The 16,389-nt window shown below is 42.7% G+C and overlaps 2 protein-coding genes and 1 long non-coding RNA gene across 8 annotated transcripts; 1 reads left to right on the forward strand and 2 right to left on the reverse strand.

Annotated features, from left to right (window-relative positions):
* Positions 1-1,311: 1,311 nt before the first annotated feature.
* Positions 1,312-8,383, reverse strand: LOC135350566 (uncharacterized). 6 transcript variants are annotated; one of them, XM_064549405.1, is made up of 15 exons: positions 8,242-8,383; positions 8,136-8,193; positions 8,030-8,083; positions 7,800-7,872; positions 7,407-7,519; positions 6,659-6,761; positions 5,836-5,877; positions 5,575-5,623; positions 5,477-5,523; positions 5,044-5,301; positions 4,768-4,854; positions 4,398-4,572; positions 3,471-3,570; positions 3,231-3,269; positions 1,312-1,625 (listed from the first exon to the last, which is right to left on the reverse strand). In XM_064549405.1, the coding sequence occupies exons 5-15, from the start codon at positions 7,440-7,442 to the stop codon at positions 1,581-1,583; spliced, it is 981 nt and encodes a 326-aa protein (XP_064405475.1). In that variant the 5' UTR covers positions 7,443-7,519; positions 7,800-7,872; positions 8,030-8,083; positions 8,136-8,193; positions 8,242-8,383; the 3' UTR covers positions 1,312-1,580. The 6 variants fall into 6 exon arrangements, with proteins under 6 accessions (XP_064405475.1, XP_064405474.1, XP_064405473.1 ...); XM_064549404.1 differs by having other exon boundaries at positions 3,231-3,266; positions 5,836-5,913; XM_064549403.1 differs by having other exon boundaries at positions 5,836-5,913.
* A 40-nt stretch (positions 8,384-8,423) lies between these two features.
* LOC135350581 (uncharacterized) lies at positions 8,424-10,060 on the forward strand. The gene is made up of 3 exons (XR_010399192.1): positions 8,424-8,527; positions 8,810-9,497; positions 9,766-10,060. It is a non-coding gene; the product is annotated as an uncharacterized LOC135350581 (long non-coding RNA).
* Positions 10,061-10,346: 286 nt separating this feature from the next.
* Positions 10,347-12,780, reverse strand: LOC135350573 (uncharacterized). The gene is made up of 9 exons (XM_064549414.1): positions 12,759-12,780; positions 12,568-12,616; positions 12,467-12,513; positions 12,096-12,353; positions 11,848-11,934; positions 11,479-11,653; positions 11,092-11,191; positions 10,895-10,944; positions 10,347-10,626 (listed from the first exon to the last, which is right to left on the reverse strand). Exons 3-7 carry the CDS (start codon positions 12,492-12,494, stop codon positions 11,098-11,100), a joined length of 642 nt encoding a protein of 213 aa, XP_064405484.1. The 5' UTR covers positions 12,495-12,513; positions 12,568-12,616; positions 12,759-12,780; the 3' UTR covers positions 10,347-10,626; positions 10,895-10,944; positions 11,092-11,097.
* Between the last annotated feature and the right edge of the window lie 3,609 nt (positions 12,781-16,389).

Genomic DNA, 16,389 nt, shown 5'->3' on the forward strand with positions numbered 1-16,389 from the left:
ATAAATTGGGGAGTATAAAGTAGGAGTTAGGTGACTGGCTGAATTAACACACCTTAAAAAATGATAATGTTAAATTCACACAAAATCTAGCTCTGTGCATGTACAGACATAATTCATTCAGTCATTGTGCATGTAGCTAGCTAGAGTCTAGCCTCGATTCCAAGCCGCTGAGAAAGGCTATTCAAGGGGCTGGAGTCGAGGCTAGCTAGAGTCTACTGCAGACATGTGCAAGTAGCTAGCCATATTATCGAGTCTATACTGCAGACAATGAAGAGAATGAAGAGTCTACTTACCTGACTCTTAAAACTAGGCTGGCCAGCTTTCTACTTACTTACACTGATACTAGTAGAGTGATCAGGCAAGAGCATCTCATTACATCTGCACAAAGTCAAGGGTTAACCTTGGAATGCATTGCCCTGCTACGCCCACTCATTTACTCTTCACTTCCGCTTTTTCCGATTTCTGGCTTTCTGGTCCTACAAGCGCTAGCTTTTTGTTAGCTACAAGACTCAGAAAATACCTGTTAAAACAGCTAGCTAGCAGTAGCCATTTGTGAAATTGATCTCTTTGGACACACCCTTTAATTATTCCTATGGATGTAATGCGCATGCGCGCTCATTCCCCAGATCCAGATCCTCCTGGCAGAATCATATTTTTCTTGAGGGCCTGGTAAGCCACAAAACACTACTATAGATAACAATATGTATGTACACAAGTCTTTTCTTCTTAAATATTATAATTATACACTGCATGAACTACAGATCCAATTTTCTTCTTTCTTGAGGTCCTGGTATTAAAGCCACATAATACAACAATAGATGCATGTAATAAGTCTTTTCTTCTCAGTGACTTTATATAGATAAGCTAACTTTATGAAATAATTATGCACTTCCGCTTATAATTAATTGAAAACAAAATCTTCTTTTTTGTTGCTTCCTAGATCCTTGAGGTCCTGGTATAAGCAGCCACAAAACACAACAATGATACCATAATTATACAATTGCAAGTCAGTTTTAGACAGATTATTTTATACACTTTTTCCTCTTCTATACTTTCTCTTCTATACTTTTGAGCGAAAGCAAATCATGGCGAGAGGCATTAGCTTGAACACTAGTTTATGCAGGTGTTTGTGGGGGACATTGTTACTGCATGGAAGCCATAGCATGCAATGTGCACTATAGGATATCACACATTCCAATCAACCAACTATCTGTTATTATGCATGGCTACTAACAAACTAGCCATGCATCCTTGAGGTAGAGAGAACACTAATTATTAATTCAATAAGAGATAACTTTTTATACGTAGATATCAATGGCGTGTGAGCAAAACGTTAATGTCCCAGTCCTCATAAGAAAAGGTGAATAAAGAGTGCAAAAACACAGACACACACACAGACATAGCACATTAGAGCAGACACAGCAAGGTGTCTCTATAGTGAGACCACACACTGACTGAGGGTATAGCTAGAGAGAACATTAGTCTTAGAGTTCTAGGAAGGAGTTCTTGATCTAGAGCGAGAGTCTCTGGTTGTGTCAGCATCAGTAGTGGCTTTGGTCTTCTCTTTGCGGCTGCTTCTCTCATTGTCCTTGCTCCTGCTTGTACTGCGGTGGCGACGACTCGACCTACACGGGTAACCATAGCAGCAATTACATGTGAGAACACACAGCGCAGTACATGACAGTCTATATATGCAATTGGCAAACGTACTGCAGTCTTATCAGGTACTTATTACTCAAACAATATATAACATCACTTGGCAATATCACTACTAGGGTACATGTACCTAGCTAGCTAGGTTAAAGAGCTTTAGGTATTGTTTCTGTACACAGATTATCTAAGCATTTTTTTAAACTTGAAAAATGCTATCAAAAACAGAAGACACAGAACATTATTATTATTATTATTATTAAGACTTTACAGCCTGTAACGTGAATGATATAAAAACAAGTGATTGTTGTAGCAAAGACTATAGCTGACAGACTGTGCCGCATTGAGCGACACAGCTGGATAATTTAATGATTACATGTGAAGCTAGCTATAATTACGTGTGTAGCATCTGTTGCATGGGCACATTAAGTGGTAGGTACATGGGATGTCAGAGACAAAGTTTTGTTTGAAGTGCTCCCAGAAGTAATGGTGGAGTGTATTCTTTGTTGAAGTTAGTGGTGCGCTGATATCCATCAGCATAGTGGGCATCAAGTTCCATAACCTTGTGATACGATTGAGGTAGAAGTGTCTGCTTGCGCTGTAGTGATTGGCTTGTACAGTGAGTTTGTTGTTGCAACTGAAGCGGGTGCGACCAGTAACGAATTTGATGTGATCTCTTATGTTGAAGTTGTCCGAGGGTTCCTTTAGTGACTTTACTAGAAACATTATGTCCTGTATTTCAAACCAGTACATTAGAGGTAGTAGGTTCAAATCGGACAGCCTTGATCTGTATGAGCTTGAGTAATCATTGAGTATGAATTTGGTGGCTCTCCTCTGGATTCTTTCTAGTTTTTGAATGTCCTTGATCAAATTTGGTCTCCAGACTTGGGAGCAGTAGGTGACCTGGGATCTAACTAGGGTTATATATAACGATTTTTTTGTGCTGGTTTCTGATTTCATTGAAATCGTCCGTCGGATGAGGTTAAGAGCTCGGTAGGCCTTAGACGATATGAGGTTATAATGCAGTGACCAGGAGAGGTTGTTGGCTATGCACAAGCCTAGGTATTTTTCTTTTGTAGCAAAGTTAAGGTGAGAATTGTGGATTGAGTAGAGTGTATTAGGGTTGTCTTCGTGCCAGCTAGGATGAGTTATGCGCAGCACATTACATTTTCCTTCATTGAGTTGCATGTTCCAAGTAGTGCACCAGGATGACAACTGGTTGATGTCTGTTTGTAATTCCAATTGGTCTTCCGTAGAAGTGATGCACTTTACTAGCTTTGTGTCGTCCGCAAATAGAAATGGATTGGCAGATGAGATGCACTCCGGTAGGTCATTGATAAAAATAATAAATAACAGTGGGCCTAGGATGCTTCCTTGCGGAACTCCTGACATAACTGGTAAGTAGTTGGATGGAGTATTAATAACACTTGTGAAGTGTATCCTGTCATGTAGGTACGATTTAAACCACAGCCAAAGAGGGCCTGTGATGCCTGTCTTCCAAAGCTTTAGCAACAGCTCATTGTGCGGGACCGTGTCGAAAGCTTTCTTAAAATCTAGGTAGATGACATGAAGACACTCACCGCTCGTGTCTTGAACGATCTTCCCGGTGCTCTCGTCTGCTGTACAGAAACAAACACACAATCAATACAAGCAACAGTGCGATACAAGCAACAGTGCGATACAAGCAACAGTGTGATACAAGCAACAGTGGATATATAGTAATAAATGGCCACAGACACTCTTCAATAGAGAGCTGCACAGCTACAGGCAGTAGGAGGGTACATAGCCAATGCATAATAATGTACAACAGAACTGCTCACCTTTTCTCGTTCTTTGTTACGGTCGTGTCTGTCGCTCCGATGGTGCTCACGGTGATGACGACTGCTGCGACTGCTGCGTTCACGATCTCGTGAGCGCGACCTGAACAAGAGATATTAATGCCTATTAAAATGGCTCTACACATTGTACCGTAGCCCTCCAGCAATTATGTACACAGGACTATTATATAACCATAGATAAAAGTAGAGAGAGGGATTGGCAACGGAAGTGGTACACGCCATGCTTCTACAATGAAGTCTACGTGGTCTGAAGCCATCCCAAGCATTCTATCCGTGTTTCGCTCTGAAACTCCCGCGAAAGCCCGGGAAACTTATTGTATCCAATGCATGCTTCTCAAAGACCCCTCCAACACTTAACCTAGTGCCCCCTGATGGTGAGTATCATTTGGAAGAGAAGAAAATATAATCTTGATTGTCGTGAAGTAGCTAGAGGTACACAGAATACTTGTGTGCCTATAGTACCTATGATATAGCTAAGGCTGTGTAAGTAAGTACGTAGTGTTCTCTGTCCCAAATGGCCATAAGCATGAGGTTAAGTTGATGATTAGCAGCAGAACTGTTTGTGGACTTTTTACAGACAGAAAAAACGATTTTCATGAATTATTCATGATTAAATTCCCACGTTAGAAGTAAGCCTCGATCAAAACCGCGGGGAAACACGGATCTAAACTCGAGATCGCTTCCGTTGCCTATCCTATCCCTCTCTTCTGTATCTATGATATAATGGACACCATTGGAGAGCTAGGAGGTGACCTTTGTTGAGGGATTGCTTACTACATACACAAACTGTTCATTTAGAACCTGGGTGTATCCCTTCAGGGGTGGCCATTAAGATGGGTTCCATTGAAGACAGTGTACACGTACTAATACTGCCAGTTATATTCTAGCATCAATAACCCCCCCCCTCACCTAGACCTCCTGCGGTGTCTCCGGGAGGAACTCTTCTTGTAGCGCTCGTACGATGAGCTACGAGAACGAGAACGGGACGAAGTGGATCGAGACGGGGACCTACTGCGTGGGCGGAATCCCTCAAAGAGCTCAGGGGGAGGTGGTCCCATGGCCGGGTCCCAATGAAAGGGGGCACCTACACAATGAGTGGGCGTTGCTTAGAGTTAATGAACTGTTACCACAATTCTCTACGCTCTACATAAGAATAGATTGCTCTCAAACTAAATAGCGAACATTTCCCATTATATGGTACATGAATAACGTTTTCTCTAATTAACAATAAACAGTTCTACAATGCTCTAATTAAAGCTTCTTGTATAGACAGACTCACCGTGTAGCATGTCAGGGGGCATGGGGGGTAAGCCCCTCTCATCAAATGACATTGGACCATGATCCCCTGGCGGTGGAAATGGCATTCCTGTAACCATAGAAACAAACAATGGTAATCAATACACGCACGACACTGGAGAGAGAGTTAGTTCATTCTATTTACAAGTAAGGCTAAGACATTTTTAATATTACTCTGACAATTGTGCTTCCTAATGAAGAACAACTAGAAAACGTAATAGGCATAGAAAAGTTACTAAAATAATAACGTGCAGTGTACCCGGGAAGGGAGGATGCATTCCATCAGGCATGCCCCCCATTCCCATGCCCATGCCTGGAGGGGGCATAGGGGGAAACCCGTGTTGAGGGGGCGGGAGGTTGGGTAGACCACTGCCGTCTGGTGGTCTCACTCCAAACATGGCGGCCATTGCTGCGGCCAGGTTATGGTCTCCAGTGGGCGGGGCTCCGTGGAAGGGAGGGGGGAATCCAAATGGAGGGGGCGGGAGGTTGCCTAGCGATGATGGTGGTAGCATTGGGGCTGTATGTGTGGGCGGGGGTATAGGTGAGTGGGTGTGATGAAAAGGACAAGAATAGATTGTAATGACTCCTACATCTTGCCACAAAGTCTAAACATACGCACATACCACATACGTACACACACACCACACACACACATACGACATACGTACACACACACACACACACACACATACGTGGCATGAGTGATGGTTTCAGAGACATGTTGATGATGGTATTGCTCCTGTACGAGAGAGAGAGTAATGTGGGAACACACACAGAGGGGTACACTCACTGTGTCGGTAGCTCTGGAGTAGCCCTGCCATCTGATTCACCTCCGCCACCTGTGTGGGCAGAGCATCTATAACTAGAGCCACAAAATGCATTGTTTAATATTGAAATCGAACAATCCCAACTAGAGATATGAACACTCAAAGTTAGCCACCAAAAAGAGGTCTCATCTCTCAGAGAGAAAAAATCACCAAGCATACAAATACTGAGCTTGCTATCAAGTAATTAGTACATGTCTGACAAACGTGCAGCTGGCCAATCTTACCGTCAGCGTTGGGTGTTTTGCCACGTTGAGCGGTGGCAGCAGCTGCAATGGATGTGTGGGAGATGGGAGCGGACACAACTGAGGGAGAGAGACAGATGTTTGTGGTACTAGGACAGTGTGGCTCAGTCTACGAGAACTGACTTCTATTTCTAAATGCCCAAAGCTTCACTAGTCCATATAACACATCATCCACACCATACCTCGTACTTACAGTAACAATTACTTGGACTGTATGACACTACCGTATAGCGGGTAATTTTTATGAGGTAAAATGTGTTACTTCGTGGGCAAGCTCACCTCCACGAAACCCTAGTTACTGGAACGCATGCAATGCAGTGCAGGCAAAGCAGTCAAACGAAATTTTTTACCCCACAAAAATTATCAGGAATGTGCCCACAATTGTCTGAGAGTTATCTATCCTCACTCACAAGGAGCACATAAATTACTTATGGGCTCCTTCACACAAATTTAACTTTTATAGTCTAAAATGAGGTGAACTAGGCCTCCTAAGAGGTGGTTAGTACCAACCACCACCAGCAACCACTGTGGACACATCCCTGCACTACAGTTGATAAGAGGCCCCAGTAGTAGTCATAATAAAGGAGATGGAGTAGCATAGCCTTGCAGAGGACGTAATCGGAAAGTAACGTGACTCTTCCTGTCTGAAACGCGTGATCAATTTGGCATTGCAAGTGGCGGCTCCAGTTACCAAGCAAGAAGTCACGTTACTTTCCAAATACATCTGATGCAAGCCTATGCTATGTTTGACTATCTCTCTCCTTTTAACATTATAGACTCTTGGTGGTAGTAGTATGGTTCTTACCGTGGGGCTGGCCAGGAGGCAGAGGAAGAGGAAGCGGAAGCTTGGACATCGATGAAGGGTATACCGTAGCCTCAGAGGTCACCAGGGGTCGATTATTCTGGACCTGGTACAAAAAGCCAGCTCTACCGTATAGCGGGTATATTTCGAGGGTATAAATTTTCGCGGATGGACCATTACAAAGGATTTCGCGGATTTTATTTTCGTGGTCTGAGTTCCAGCCTTTTGGCGCATGCGCACATCACCATGCAGCTGTACCTCCACACCGTTAGCCTCGAATCCATAATACTGAACACGCCTACTATTCATAAATTTTCGTGGGTATAAATTTTCGCGATACAGGCGCAATCCGCGAAAACCGCGAACATTTATACCCTCGAAATATACCCGCTATACGGTATATACTATATACACACACGGCCACGGGTAACAAGCTACAGCCGTGTACTAGCTGGTGGGTGGAGCTGGAGCTTGACTATATGTTATGTAAACTACATACTACAACCATCAGTCTTAATTCGCACAAAATACAGAAAAATTGGACAACAATTTTACAGATCTGTATAATTATTACCGTTGCATGCTTTGTGATGACGTCATAGTAGACATGTACATGCATGATAATTATATGATAAATGGTCAACAGGTAAGCAGCAGCACACAGCAGATATTCAACTAGTGTCTGATTAATGGGACGGCTAATAATAACACAACTAGAGTACCAGGTTTGCTGAGTCACTTGAAGGCTTACGGCTATTTTGTTGAGGTTTCCAACTTCAGTTTTCATTTTACGCTGTTTGTCACAATATAATCGCCACGTTTCCTCAGTGAAGCCATAGTTGAAGTAATCAGTAATATCAGCACCTGAGGCAAAGGCAGAGTAGAACTGATACAAAATGACGTTAATTAGATGATGATTTTAGACACCAAAATCAGTCTAAGAGGATATGAACACACTACATGGAGCTCTCAATGAGTTGCACTACAGAATGCATTGTTTGTTACTGGAATTGAATACTCAAAACAAGGCTCTCAAACTATTACACAAGTGGTTGTGGGAAAACCTGTTTAGTCTTAAAGATGGTAGAGATATATCTCCACCCCCCCCCCACACACACATCCCCACCCTCACATGCCCACTCACCTGGTAGTCTTCACGGCTTGTCGACCACCTCTCCTATATCCATCTCGAGGAGTCACATGATTTGGAACACGACCTGCACAATTCAGAACAGTATAACACACATTAGTGCAGACCATCACTACCGTATGTATTCACAAGTCAATATCAAGGGGACAATGAACCTTTTACAAAGAAAAGTAATATCAAGGAGACAATCATACATTTTCTCAATTGTCCTTGATATTACGCACCTTGATGTACAAACCATCTCAACGTGAGCAGAGCACCCACACCGAGCGGTAGACCTGCACACAGGACAGTCCATCATGCTGGAATAGTTTAGCTATTATAGTCTACCTCTGGCAACTGAGTTCCTTCAACACTGAAGCAGCACATCTCTCTCCTCTTCTGACAGCTGCATACGAGGTTATCATACTACACTTGCAGGCAGTCTATACAGTACCTGGATTCTCCTGGGTGGTCTTTTGCTGCGTGGTGGGGCCGGCGGCTCCTCTCCTGTTTGTGTTCTTGATGGTAGCTAGCTAGCTGGTACTAATCATTTTCAGACACAAAATTTGAAAACGATTTGTACCAACTACGTGTAGCTTGTAAAGCGCGGCGTGGATCAGAGACTAACTGGCGCATGGCAGAGAAGGTTGTCGTGTGTGAAGTAGCTGCAGTACTGGCTCAATGCTGTCCACCTCCATCCAAGACAAGTTCTCTCACCTGCAACAAACTGAGTCTCAGAGGTAGCAACTGAGGGGATGCTTCTGTATTGTACACTGGAGATTGGCCATTCCCGAGTCATTGTGTCTGTTAATTAATATCTACTTTTATGGAACATCTCTTATGGTGTTTTTTAGCTCACAAAAATTTGATTAAGTCAACTTATTTCCCCTGTACAGTTCACGATTCTTACTTTGTAGGGTGGATAACTAGTCCAATGGTAATGCTGCATGTCCTCTACAGTTCACAGTTCTTACTACACTGCCCCCCCCCCACACACACACACACACACACACATTCCACAGAGAGTGGACGAGTCGAGTGCCTACTACCAGGAGCAAGTGAGACAGGCCAAGCAGATCATGATACCCTTCACACTGCGGAGGCTCAGGTCACAAGTACTGATTCAGCTCCCGGCCAAGGTGTCCAGTACGGAGCATTGTCAGCTGACGGAGACTCAGTGGACGTTGTACAGGGGCGTGGTGGAGAGGTCACTCGGGGTCAATCTGTTCATTATAGTATTTTCACCCCATACTGAGCACCCCCTCTCCACTACAGGTGATGAGCTCAACAAGAGGATGGACGTGATGGTAGACCTTACAATACCACGGAATACTTACATTGTGGTGGTCGTTCCTTAGCAACAAAATGGTTTTGTTTTCAATGGCTTAGTTTTCAATGTGTATCTGTGTACCGTATTACTACAATGTTTTGCAAGCATCAAACATAAACGAATTTTGTGAGTGTTGGTATATGATAAAATCGCAAATGCCTTTACTGGTGCTAGTATGACATACGATCCCTGCCAGAACACCTTCCTACATGTTCATACTCTCTCATTCATTTTGTATGCCCCCTCCATACATGCATGCAGGGATGTGACGGTCCTGAGGCTGGTGGGTGGTGGGACAGTGGAAGAGGACATCCTCCAGTTCTAGTCTGCACAGAGCAAGCTGCGACTGGAGCACGACCTCACAGCCTCCACTGACCACGGTGAGGGACGAGAGGGACATGGTCACAATATTGACACTGTATTGACACACTGTAAGCTAAAAAGCTTTTGTGAATTACATTTGAATGTAGTTATTTGACTGTTCAAGCTGTGCTATGGTAGCTAGCTGAGAGGACACAAGAGTCTGTTTTATAATTACAGCAGATTAACAAGCAACTATACATGCATGCATGTTACTAATTGACCTACACAGTATTTGTAAACCTATTGCATTTTACTATTCTTTACTGTTTCCCCTTCATTCTCCAGATGATAAATTGGACGTGACTGGTCTCCTACAGAAGGCTCTAGCAAGATCTCAAACTATGAACCTCCCAACCTAACGTTGACTATTGAGTTTAGTTCTCATTAAAAAATTCCTTGAACTCCCTCAACATCATTCAGATCAGTATGTTTTATTGTCAGTGAATGCAGTGATTTTTGTAAAAGAAATACTACACTTTCGTTTTTGTGAGTATCTGACAATTTGCTAGTGACACACACTAAAGCTAGATAGGTGAATCGCTCACTGGGATATTCATTAATCGAAACACATAATCAGAAATCAATTTTTATGGTAGTACACCTATAATGTCCATGTAAAATGTCCAGCGCATTAATTTATGCAGGTGTTTGTGGGGGACATTGTTACTGAATGGAAGCCATAGCATGCAATGTGCACTATAGGATATGACACTCCAATCAACCAATAATCTGTTATTATATGCATGGCTACTAACAAACTAGCCATGCATCCTTGAGGTAGAGAGAACACTAATTATTAATTCAACAAGAGATAACTTTTCATAGACAGATATCAATGGCGTGTGAGCAAAACGATAATGTCCCAGTCCTCATAAGAAAAGGTGAATAAAGAGTGCAAAAACACAGACACACACACAGACATAGCACATTAGAGCAGACACAGCAAGGTGTCTCTATAGTGAGACCACACACTGACTGAGGGTATAGCTAGAGAGAACATTAGTCTTAGAGTTCTAGGAAGGAGTTCTTGATCTAGAGCGAGAGTCTCTGGTTGTGTCAGCATCAGTAGTGGCTTTGGTCTTCTCTTTGCGGCTGCTTCTCTCATTATCCTTGCTCCTGCTTGTACTGCGGTGGCGACGACTCGACCTACACACGAGTAACCATAGCAGCAATTACATGTGAGAACACACAGCGCAGTACATGACAGTCTATATATGCAATTGGCAAACGTACTGCAGTCTTATCAGGTACTTATTACTTGCTCAAACACTTGGCAATAAACACAACAGTGTAAGAGCTCTAGGTAGATTTACGTGTACTTTGTTTCTGCGCACAGCTGAGTTAATTTTTTTTGAAACTTGAAAACACTCAAATAATATCAAAAACAGAACACACAGAACATGAAGACACTTACCGCTCGTGTCTTGAACGATCTTCCCGGTGTTCTCGTCTGCTGCTCTTCTGCTATACAGAAACAAACACAATCAATACAAGCATCAGTGTGATACAAGCAACAGTGTATATATACTGGCCACAGACACTCTTCAATAGAGAGAGCTGCACAGCTACAGGCAGTAGGAGGGTGCATAGCCAATACCAACATACGCTCACCTTTTCTCATTCTTTGTCACGGTCGTGTCTGTCGCTCCGATGGTGCTCACGGTGATGACGACTGCTACGACTGCTGCATTCACGATCTCGCGAGCGTGACCTGAACAAGAGATATTAATGCCTCGTTAAAATGGTTCTAAATGATTAAAGCTAACCATACATTGTACCGTAGCCCTCAAGCAATTATGTACACAGGACTATTATATAACGAACACCATTGGAGAGCTAAGAGGTGACCTTTGTTGAGGGATTGCTTACTACAACTGTTCATTTAGAACCTGGGTGTATCCCTTCAGGGGTGGCCATTAAGATGGGTTCCATTGAAGACAGTGTACACGTACTAATACTGCCAGTTATATTATAGCATCAATAACCCCACCCTCTCACCTAGACCTCCTGCGGTGTCTCCGGGAGGAACTCTTCTTGTAGCGCTCGTACGATGAGCTACGAGAACGAGAACGGGACGAAGTGGATCGAGACGGGGATCTACTGCGTGGGCGGAACCCCTCAAAGAGCTCAGGGGGAGGTGGTCCCATGGCAGGGTCCCAATGAAAGGGGGCACCTACACAATGAGTGGGCGTTGCCTAGAGTTAATGAACCGTTACCACAATTCTCTATGTTCTACATGAGAAGATAATTTCCTATACACAGTTTTTCCAAACATGAATAATGTAAGTACACACAGTTTTACATGAGATAATTTCCTAGACACAGTTTTTGTTGAGTGCTTCTTTCATTGTAACTCAGTACACTCACCGTGTAGCATGTCAGGGGGCATGGGGGGTAAGCCCCTCTCATCAAATGACATTGGACCATGATCCCCTGGCGGTGGAAACGGCATGCCTGTAACCATAGAAACAAACAATGGTAATCAATACACGCACGACACTGGAGGGAGAGTTGGTTCATTCTATTTACAAGTAAGGCTAAGGACATTTTTAATATTAGTCTGAGAAAACGTAATAGGCATAGAAAAGTTATTAAAATAATAACGTGCAGTGTACCTGGGAAGGGAGGATGCATTCCATCAGGCGTGCCCCCCATTCCCATGCCCATGCCTGAAGGGGGCATAGGGGGAAACCCGTGTTGAGGGGGCGGGAGGTTGGGTAGACCACTGCCGTCTGGTGGTCTCACTCCAAACATGGTGGCCATTGCTGCGGCCAGGTTATGGTCTCCAGTGGGCGGGGCTCCATGGAAGGGTGGGGGGAATCCAAAGGGAGGGGGCGGGAGGTTGCCTAGCGATGATGGTGGTAGCATTGGGGCTGTATGTGTGGGCGGGGTATAGGCGAGTGGGTGTGATGAAAGGTTGTAATGACTCCTACATCCTGCCACAAAGTCTAAACACACACACATCCACCCACACACACCCACTTACGTGGCATGAGTGATGGTTTCAGAGGCATGTTGATGATGGTATTGCTCCTGTACAAGAGAGAGAGTAATGTGACAACACACACACACACGGGGTACACTCACAGTGTCGGTAGCTCTGGAGTAGCCCTGCCATCTGATTCACCTCCGCCACCTGTGTGGGCAGAGCATCTATAAGTACTGTAACTTAAGCAATAAAGCTATCAAAGAGCTACAAAATACACCGTTCAAATAGGACAATCCCACTAGAGTTACAAACACTCAAAGTTAGTCATCAAAAGAGGTCTCATTCCTACCAACTACGTGTAGCTTGTAAAGCGCGGTGTGGATCCAAGACTAACTGGCGCATGTAGGACCAGAAAGCCAGAAATCGGAAAAAGCGGAAGTGAAGGGTAAATGAGTGGGCGTAGCAGGGCAATGCATTCCAAGGTTAACCCTTGACTTTGCACAGATGTAATGAGATATGCTCTTGCTTGATCTAGTCTATGTAAGTAAGTAGAAAGCTGGCCAGCCTAGTTTTAAGTAGACTCTCCATTGTCTGCAGTATAGACTTGATATAATAGCTAGCTACTTGCACATGTCTGCAGTAGACTCTAGCTAGCTACATGCACAATTATGTCTGTACACTGAGCTAGATTTAGATGAATTTATTTTAATTCAGCCAGTCACCGTTACTCCTACTTATACTCCCCAATTTATTGTCCAGAGGTTATTTGGCTCTATACTGAAACACGCCGAGCCACTTTTCTGACTTTCTGAGAGCCATGATTATAGAACGGGAACTGGAATAATTATGTTCAATCCTGGTCTATATACAAGCAATTAAGTATATCAGCCAATAAGTTATGTTGATATACTCAATCGACTGGAACTTGCTGAGAAACTTTTCTGACTTTCCGAGAGCAGTGGTTCGTTAACGGAAACCCAGAAAAATAATATATTCAGTGCTGGTCTAGACATGCATGCAGATATCAGCCAGTATGTTGATATATACTCAAGTTTACAATTCTGAGGTTACTTTAATCGACTGGAACTTGCTGAGAAACTTTTCTGACTTTCCGAGAGCAGCGGTTCGTTAACGGGAACCCAGAAAAATAACATATTCAGTGCTGGTCTAGACATGCATGCAGATATCAGCCAGTATGTTGATATATACTCAAGTTTACAATTCTGAGGTTACTTTAATCGACTGGAACTTGCTGAGAAACTTTTCTGACTTTCCGAGAGCAGCGGTTCGTTAACGGGAACCCAGAAAAATAACATATTCAGTGCTGGTCTAGACATGCATGCAGATATCAGCCAGTATGTTGATATATACTCAAGTTTACAATTCTGAGGTTACTTTAATCGACTGGAACTTGCTGAGAAACTTTTCTGACTTTCCGAGAGCAGCGGTTCGTTAACGGGAATCCAGAAAAATAACATATTCAGTGCTGGTCTAGACATGCATGCAGATATCAGCCAGTATGTTGATATATACTCAAGTTTACAATTCTGAGGTTACTTTAATCGACTGGAACTTGCTGAGAAACTTTTCTGACTTTCCGAGAGCAGTGGTTCGTTAACGGGAACCCAGAAAAATAATATATTCAGTGCTGGCTGGTCTAGACATGCATGCAGATATCAGCCAGTATGTTGATATATACTCAAGTTTACAATTCTGAGGTTACTTTAATCGACTGGAACTTGCTGAGAAACTTTTCTGACTTTCCGAGAGCAGTGGTTCGTTAACGGGAACCCAGAAAAATAATATATTCAGTGCTGGTCTAGACATGCATGCAGATATATCAGCCAGTATGTTGATATATACTCAAGTTTACAATTCTGAGGTTACTTTAATCGACTGAAACTTGCTGAGAAACTTTTCTGACTTTCCGAGAGCAGCGGTTCGTTAACGGGAACCCAGAAAAATAACATATTCAGTGCTGGTCTAGACATGCATGCAGATATCAGCCAGTATGTTGATATATACTCAAGTTTACAATTCTGAGGTTACTTTAATCGACTGGAACTTGCTGAGAAACTTTTCTGACTTTCCGAGAGCAGCGGTTTGTTAACGGGAACCCAGAAAAATAACATATTCAGTGCTGGTCTAGACATGCATGCAGATATATCAGCCAGTATGTTGATATATACTCAAGTTTACAATTCTGAGGTTACTTTAATCGACTGGAACTTGCTGAGAAACTTTTCTGACTTTCCGAGAGCAGTGGTTCGTTAACGGGAACCCAGAAAAATAACATATTCAGTGCTGGTCTAGACATGCATGCAGATATCAGCCAGTATGTTGATATATACTCAAGTTTACAATTCTGAGGTTACTTTAATCGACTGGAACTTGCTGAGAAACTTTTCTGACTTTCCGAGAGCAGTGGTTCGTTAACGGGAACCCAGAAAAATAATATATTCAGTGCTGGTCTAGACATGCATGCAGATATCAGCCAGTATGTTGATATATACTCAAGTTTACAATTCTGAGGTTACTTTAATCGACTGGAACTTGCTAAGCAACTTTTCTGACTTTCCGAGAGCTGTGCTTCGTAAACGGAAACCCAGAAAATATATTTAGTGCTGGTCTTAGACAAGCAGGTAGCAGCCAATACGTTGATACACTCTTCTGAGGTTACTTTAATCGACTGGGAACTTGCTGAGAAACTTTTCTGACTTTCCGAGAGCAGTGATTCGTAAACGGAAACCCAGAAAATATATTCAGTGCTGGTCCTATATAGACAAGCAGGTATCAGCCAATAATTATGTTGATATACCTAAGTTTACAATTCTGAGGCTATACTTTAATCGACTGCATGGAACTTCCTGGAGCAACTTTTCAGACTTTTCATGAGTAGTGATTCAACTGTAATTCATAAAAAGCATTTCTCGGACAAGCAATGCAGGCAGTCAGTCCATCCATACCTTCAGTTATTGTTACTTTACTCAACTATAGAACGACTCTTGACGTTCCATGGGCAGTATAATTCAAATGTTGATTACAATATTTCACTAGATGCAAGATTATTATTCACGGCTCAGTGCAAAGATAGCCTTTTGAGTAAGTTCGTGACAGAAGATTCAATCATGAGAAACTATATTGAAGTGTATAGGACTATACGTAGACTCTATACTATATATAATTTCATTTTGCTGGGCTGATAGACTGGTGTGTACCTGGTTTGTTGCATGACCATGCATGCATCTATATATATAGTGTGTTGTCAGCAGCTAATTACTATAGGTTTTGCTTGAATAGATGTATTACTGTGTATTGTCTTGATAATTTGATATAATTATAGTGTGCATGTGTCATGGGTGTAGACTAAATTCTATACCAGGATCCATGCAAAACAGTATACACAAACAATCCTCAGTCCTGGCAGTGTATATATACGTGGTCTACACCAGTCCTATATACAATAGGTATATGGACGAGCAGTGACAATGAAGTAGGCAGTGATGATGCTGCGATTGAAAGACAGTTATGAGAGAGAGTGAGGAAAACTCTCACTGGATAAATACAGGCGTATATAGTTACAACATAAACTACATTGCAAGTAGATGATAATCGCTATATAGTTAAGCTTGTAGATTGTACACCATTGTCTCTAGATATAATTATATGTCCTATATAGCTGTAATGCAAGGCCGGCCTATATAATTATATAGGCGATAGGAAAATGGGGGTGAGGCTGAAGCCCCCCGCAGGTGATTCTGGTGCATCCAAAGCACTTCCTGACACAGTAATTTATGTTGCTTACATTTTATAGAAGGCAAGCATAATTATATCTCTACCAAAGATTGGAGCGCCCCAATAAAAAAGACTTACTACTGTCGTGGCCGTACCGTGACCATGCCGTGACAATTAATCTGTCAGTATGTAAAATGAATAATTATGTCAATAATTTTTTTACACCATAATTATAATTAAATACA

The sequence above is a fragment of the Halichondria panicea genome, chromosome 16 (assembly GCF_963675165.1).
Source record: "Halichondria panicea chromosome 16, odHalPani1.1, whole genome shotgun sequence".
Lineage (NCBI taxonomy): Eukaryota > Metazoa > Porifera > Demospongiae > Suberitida > Halichondriidae > Halichondria > Halichondria panicea.

What these genes read in the sequence shown, in the direction of transcription:
- LOC135350566 (XM_064549403.1), bottom strand. Translation starts at nt 7,442, where the DNA reads ATGAAAACTGAAGTTGGAAACCTCAACAAAATAGCC. An exon ending in AATGCATCCTCCCTTCCCGG is followed by an intron (nt 4,855 to 5,043) that starts GTACACTGCACG and finishes CTATGGTTACAG; the next exon opens with GAATGCCATTTCCACCGCCA. An exon ending in GATCGTTCAAGACACGAGCG is followed by an intron (nt 1,626 to 3,230) that starts GTGAGTGTCTTC and finishes TTACCCGTGTAG; the next exon opens with GTCGAGTCGTCGCCACCGCA.
- LOC135350573 (XM_064549414.1), bottom strand. Translation starts at nt 12,494, where the DNA reads ATGCCTCTGAAACCATCACTCATGCCAC. An exon ending in AATGCATCCTCCCTTCCCAG is followed by an intron (nt 11,935 to 12,095) that starts GTACACTGCACG and finishes CTATGGTTACAG; the next exon opens with GCATGCCGTTTCCACCGCCA. An exon ending in AGACACCGCAGGAGGTCTAG is followed by an intron (nt 11,192 to 11,478) that starts GTGAGAGGGTGG and finishes TCTCTTGTTCAG; the next exon opens with GTCACGCTCGCGAGATCGTG.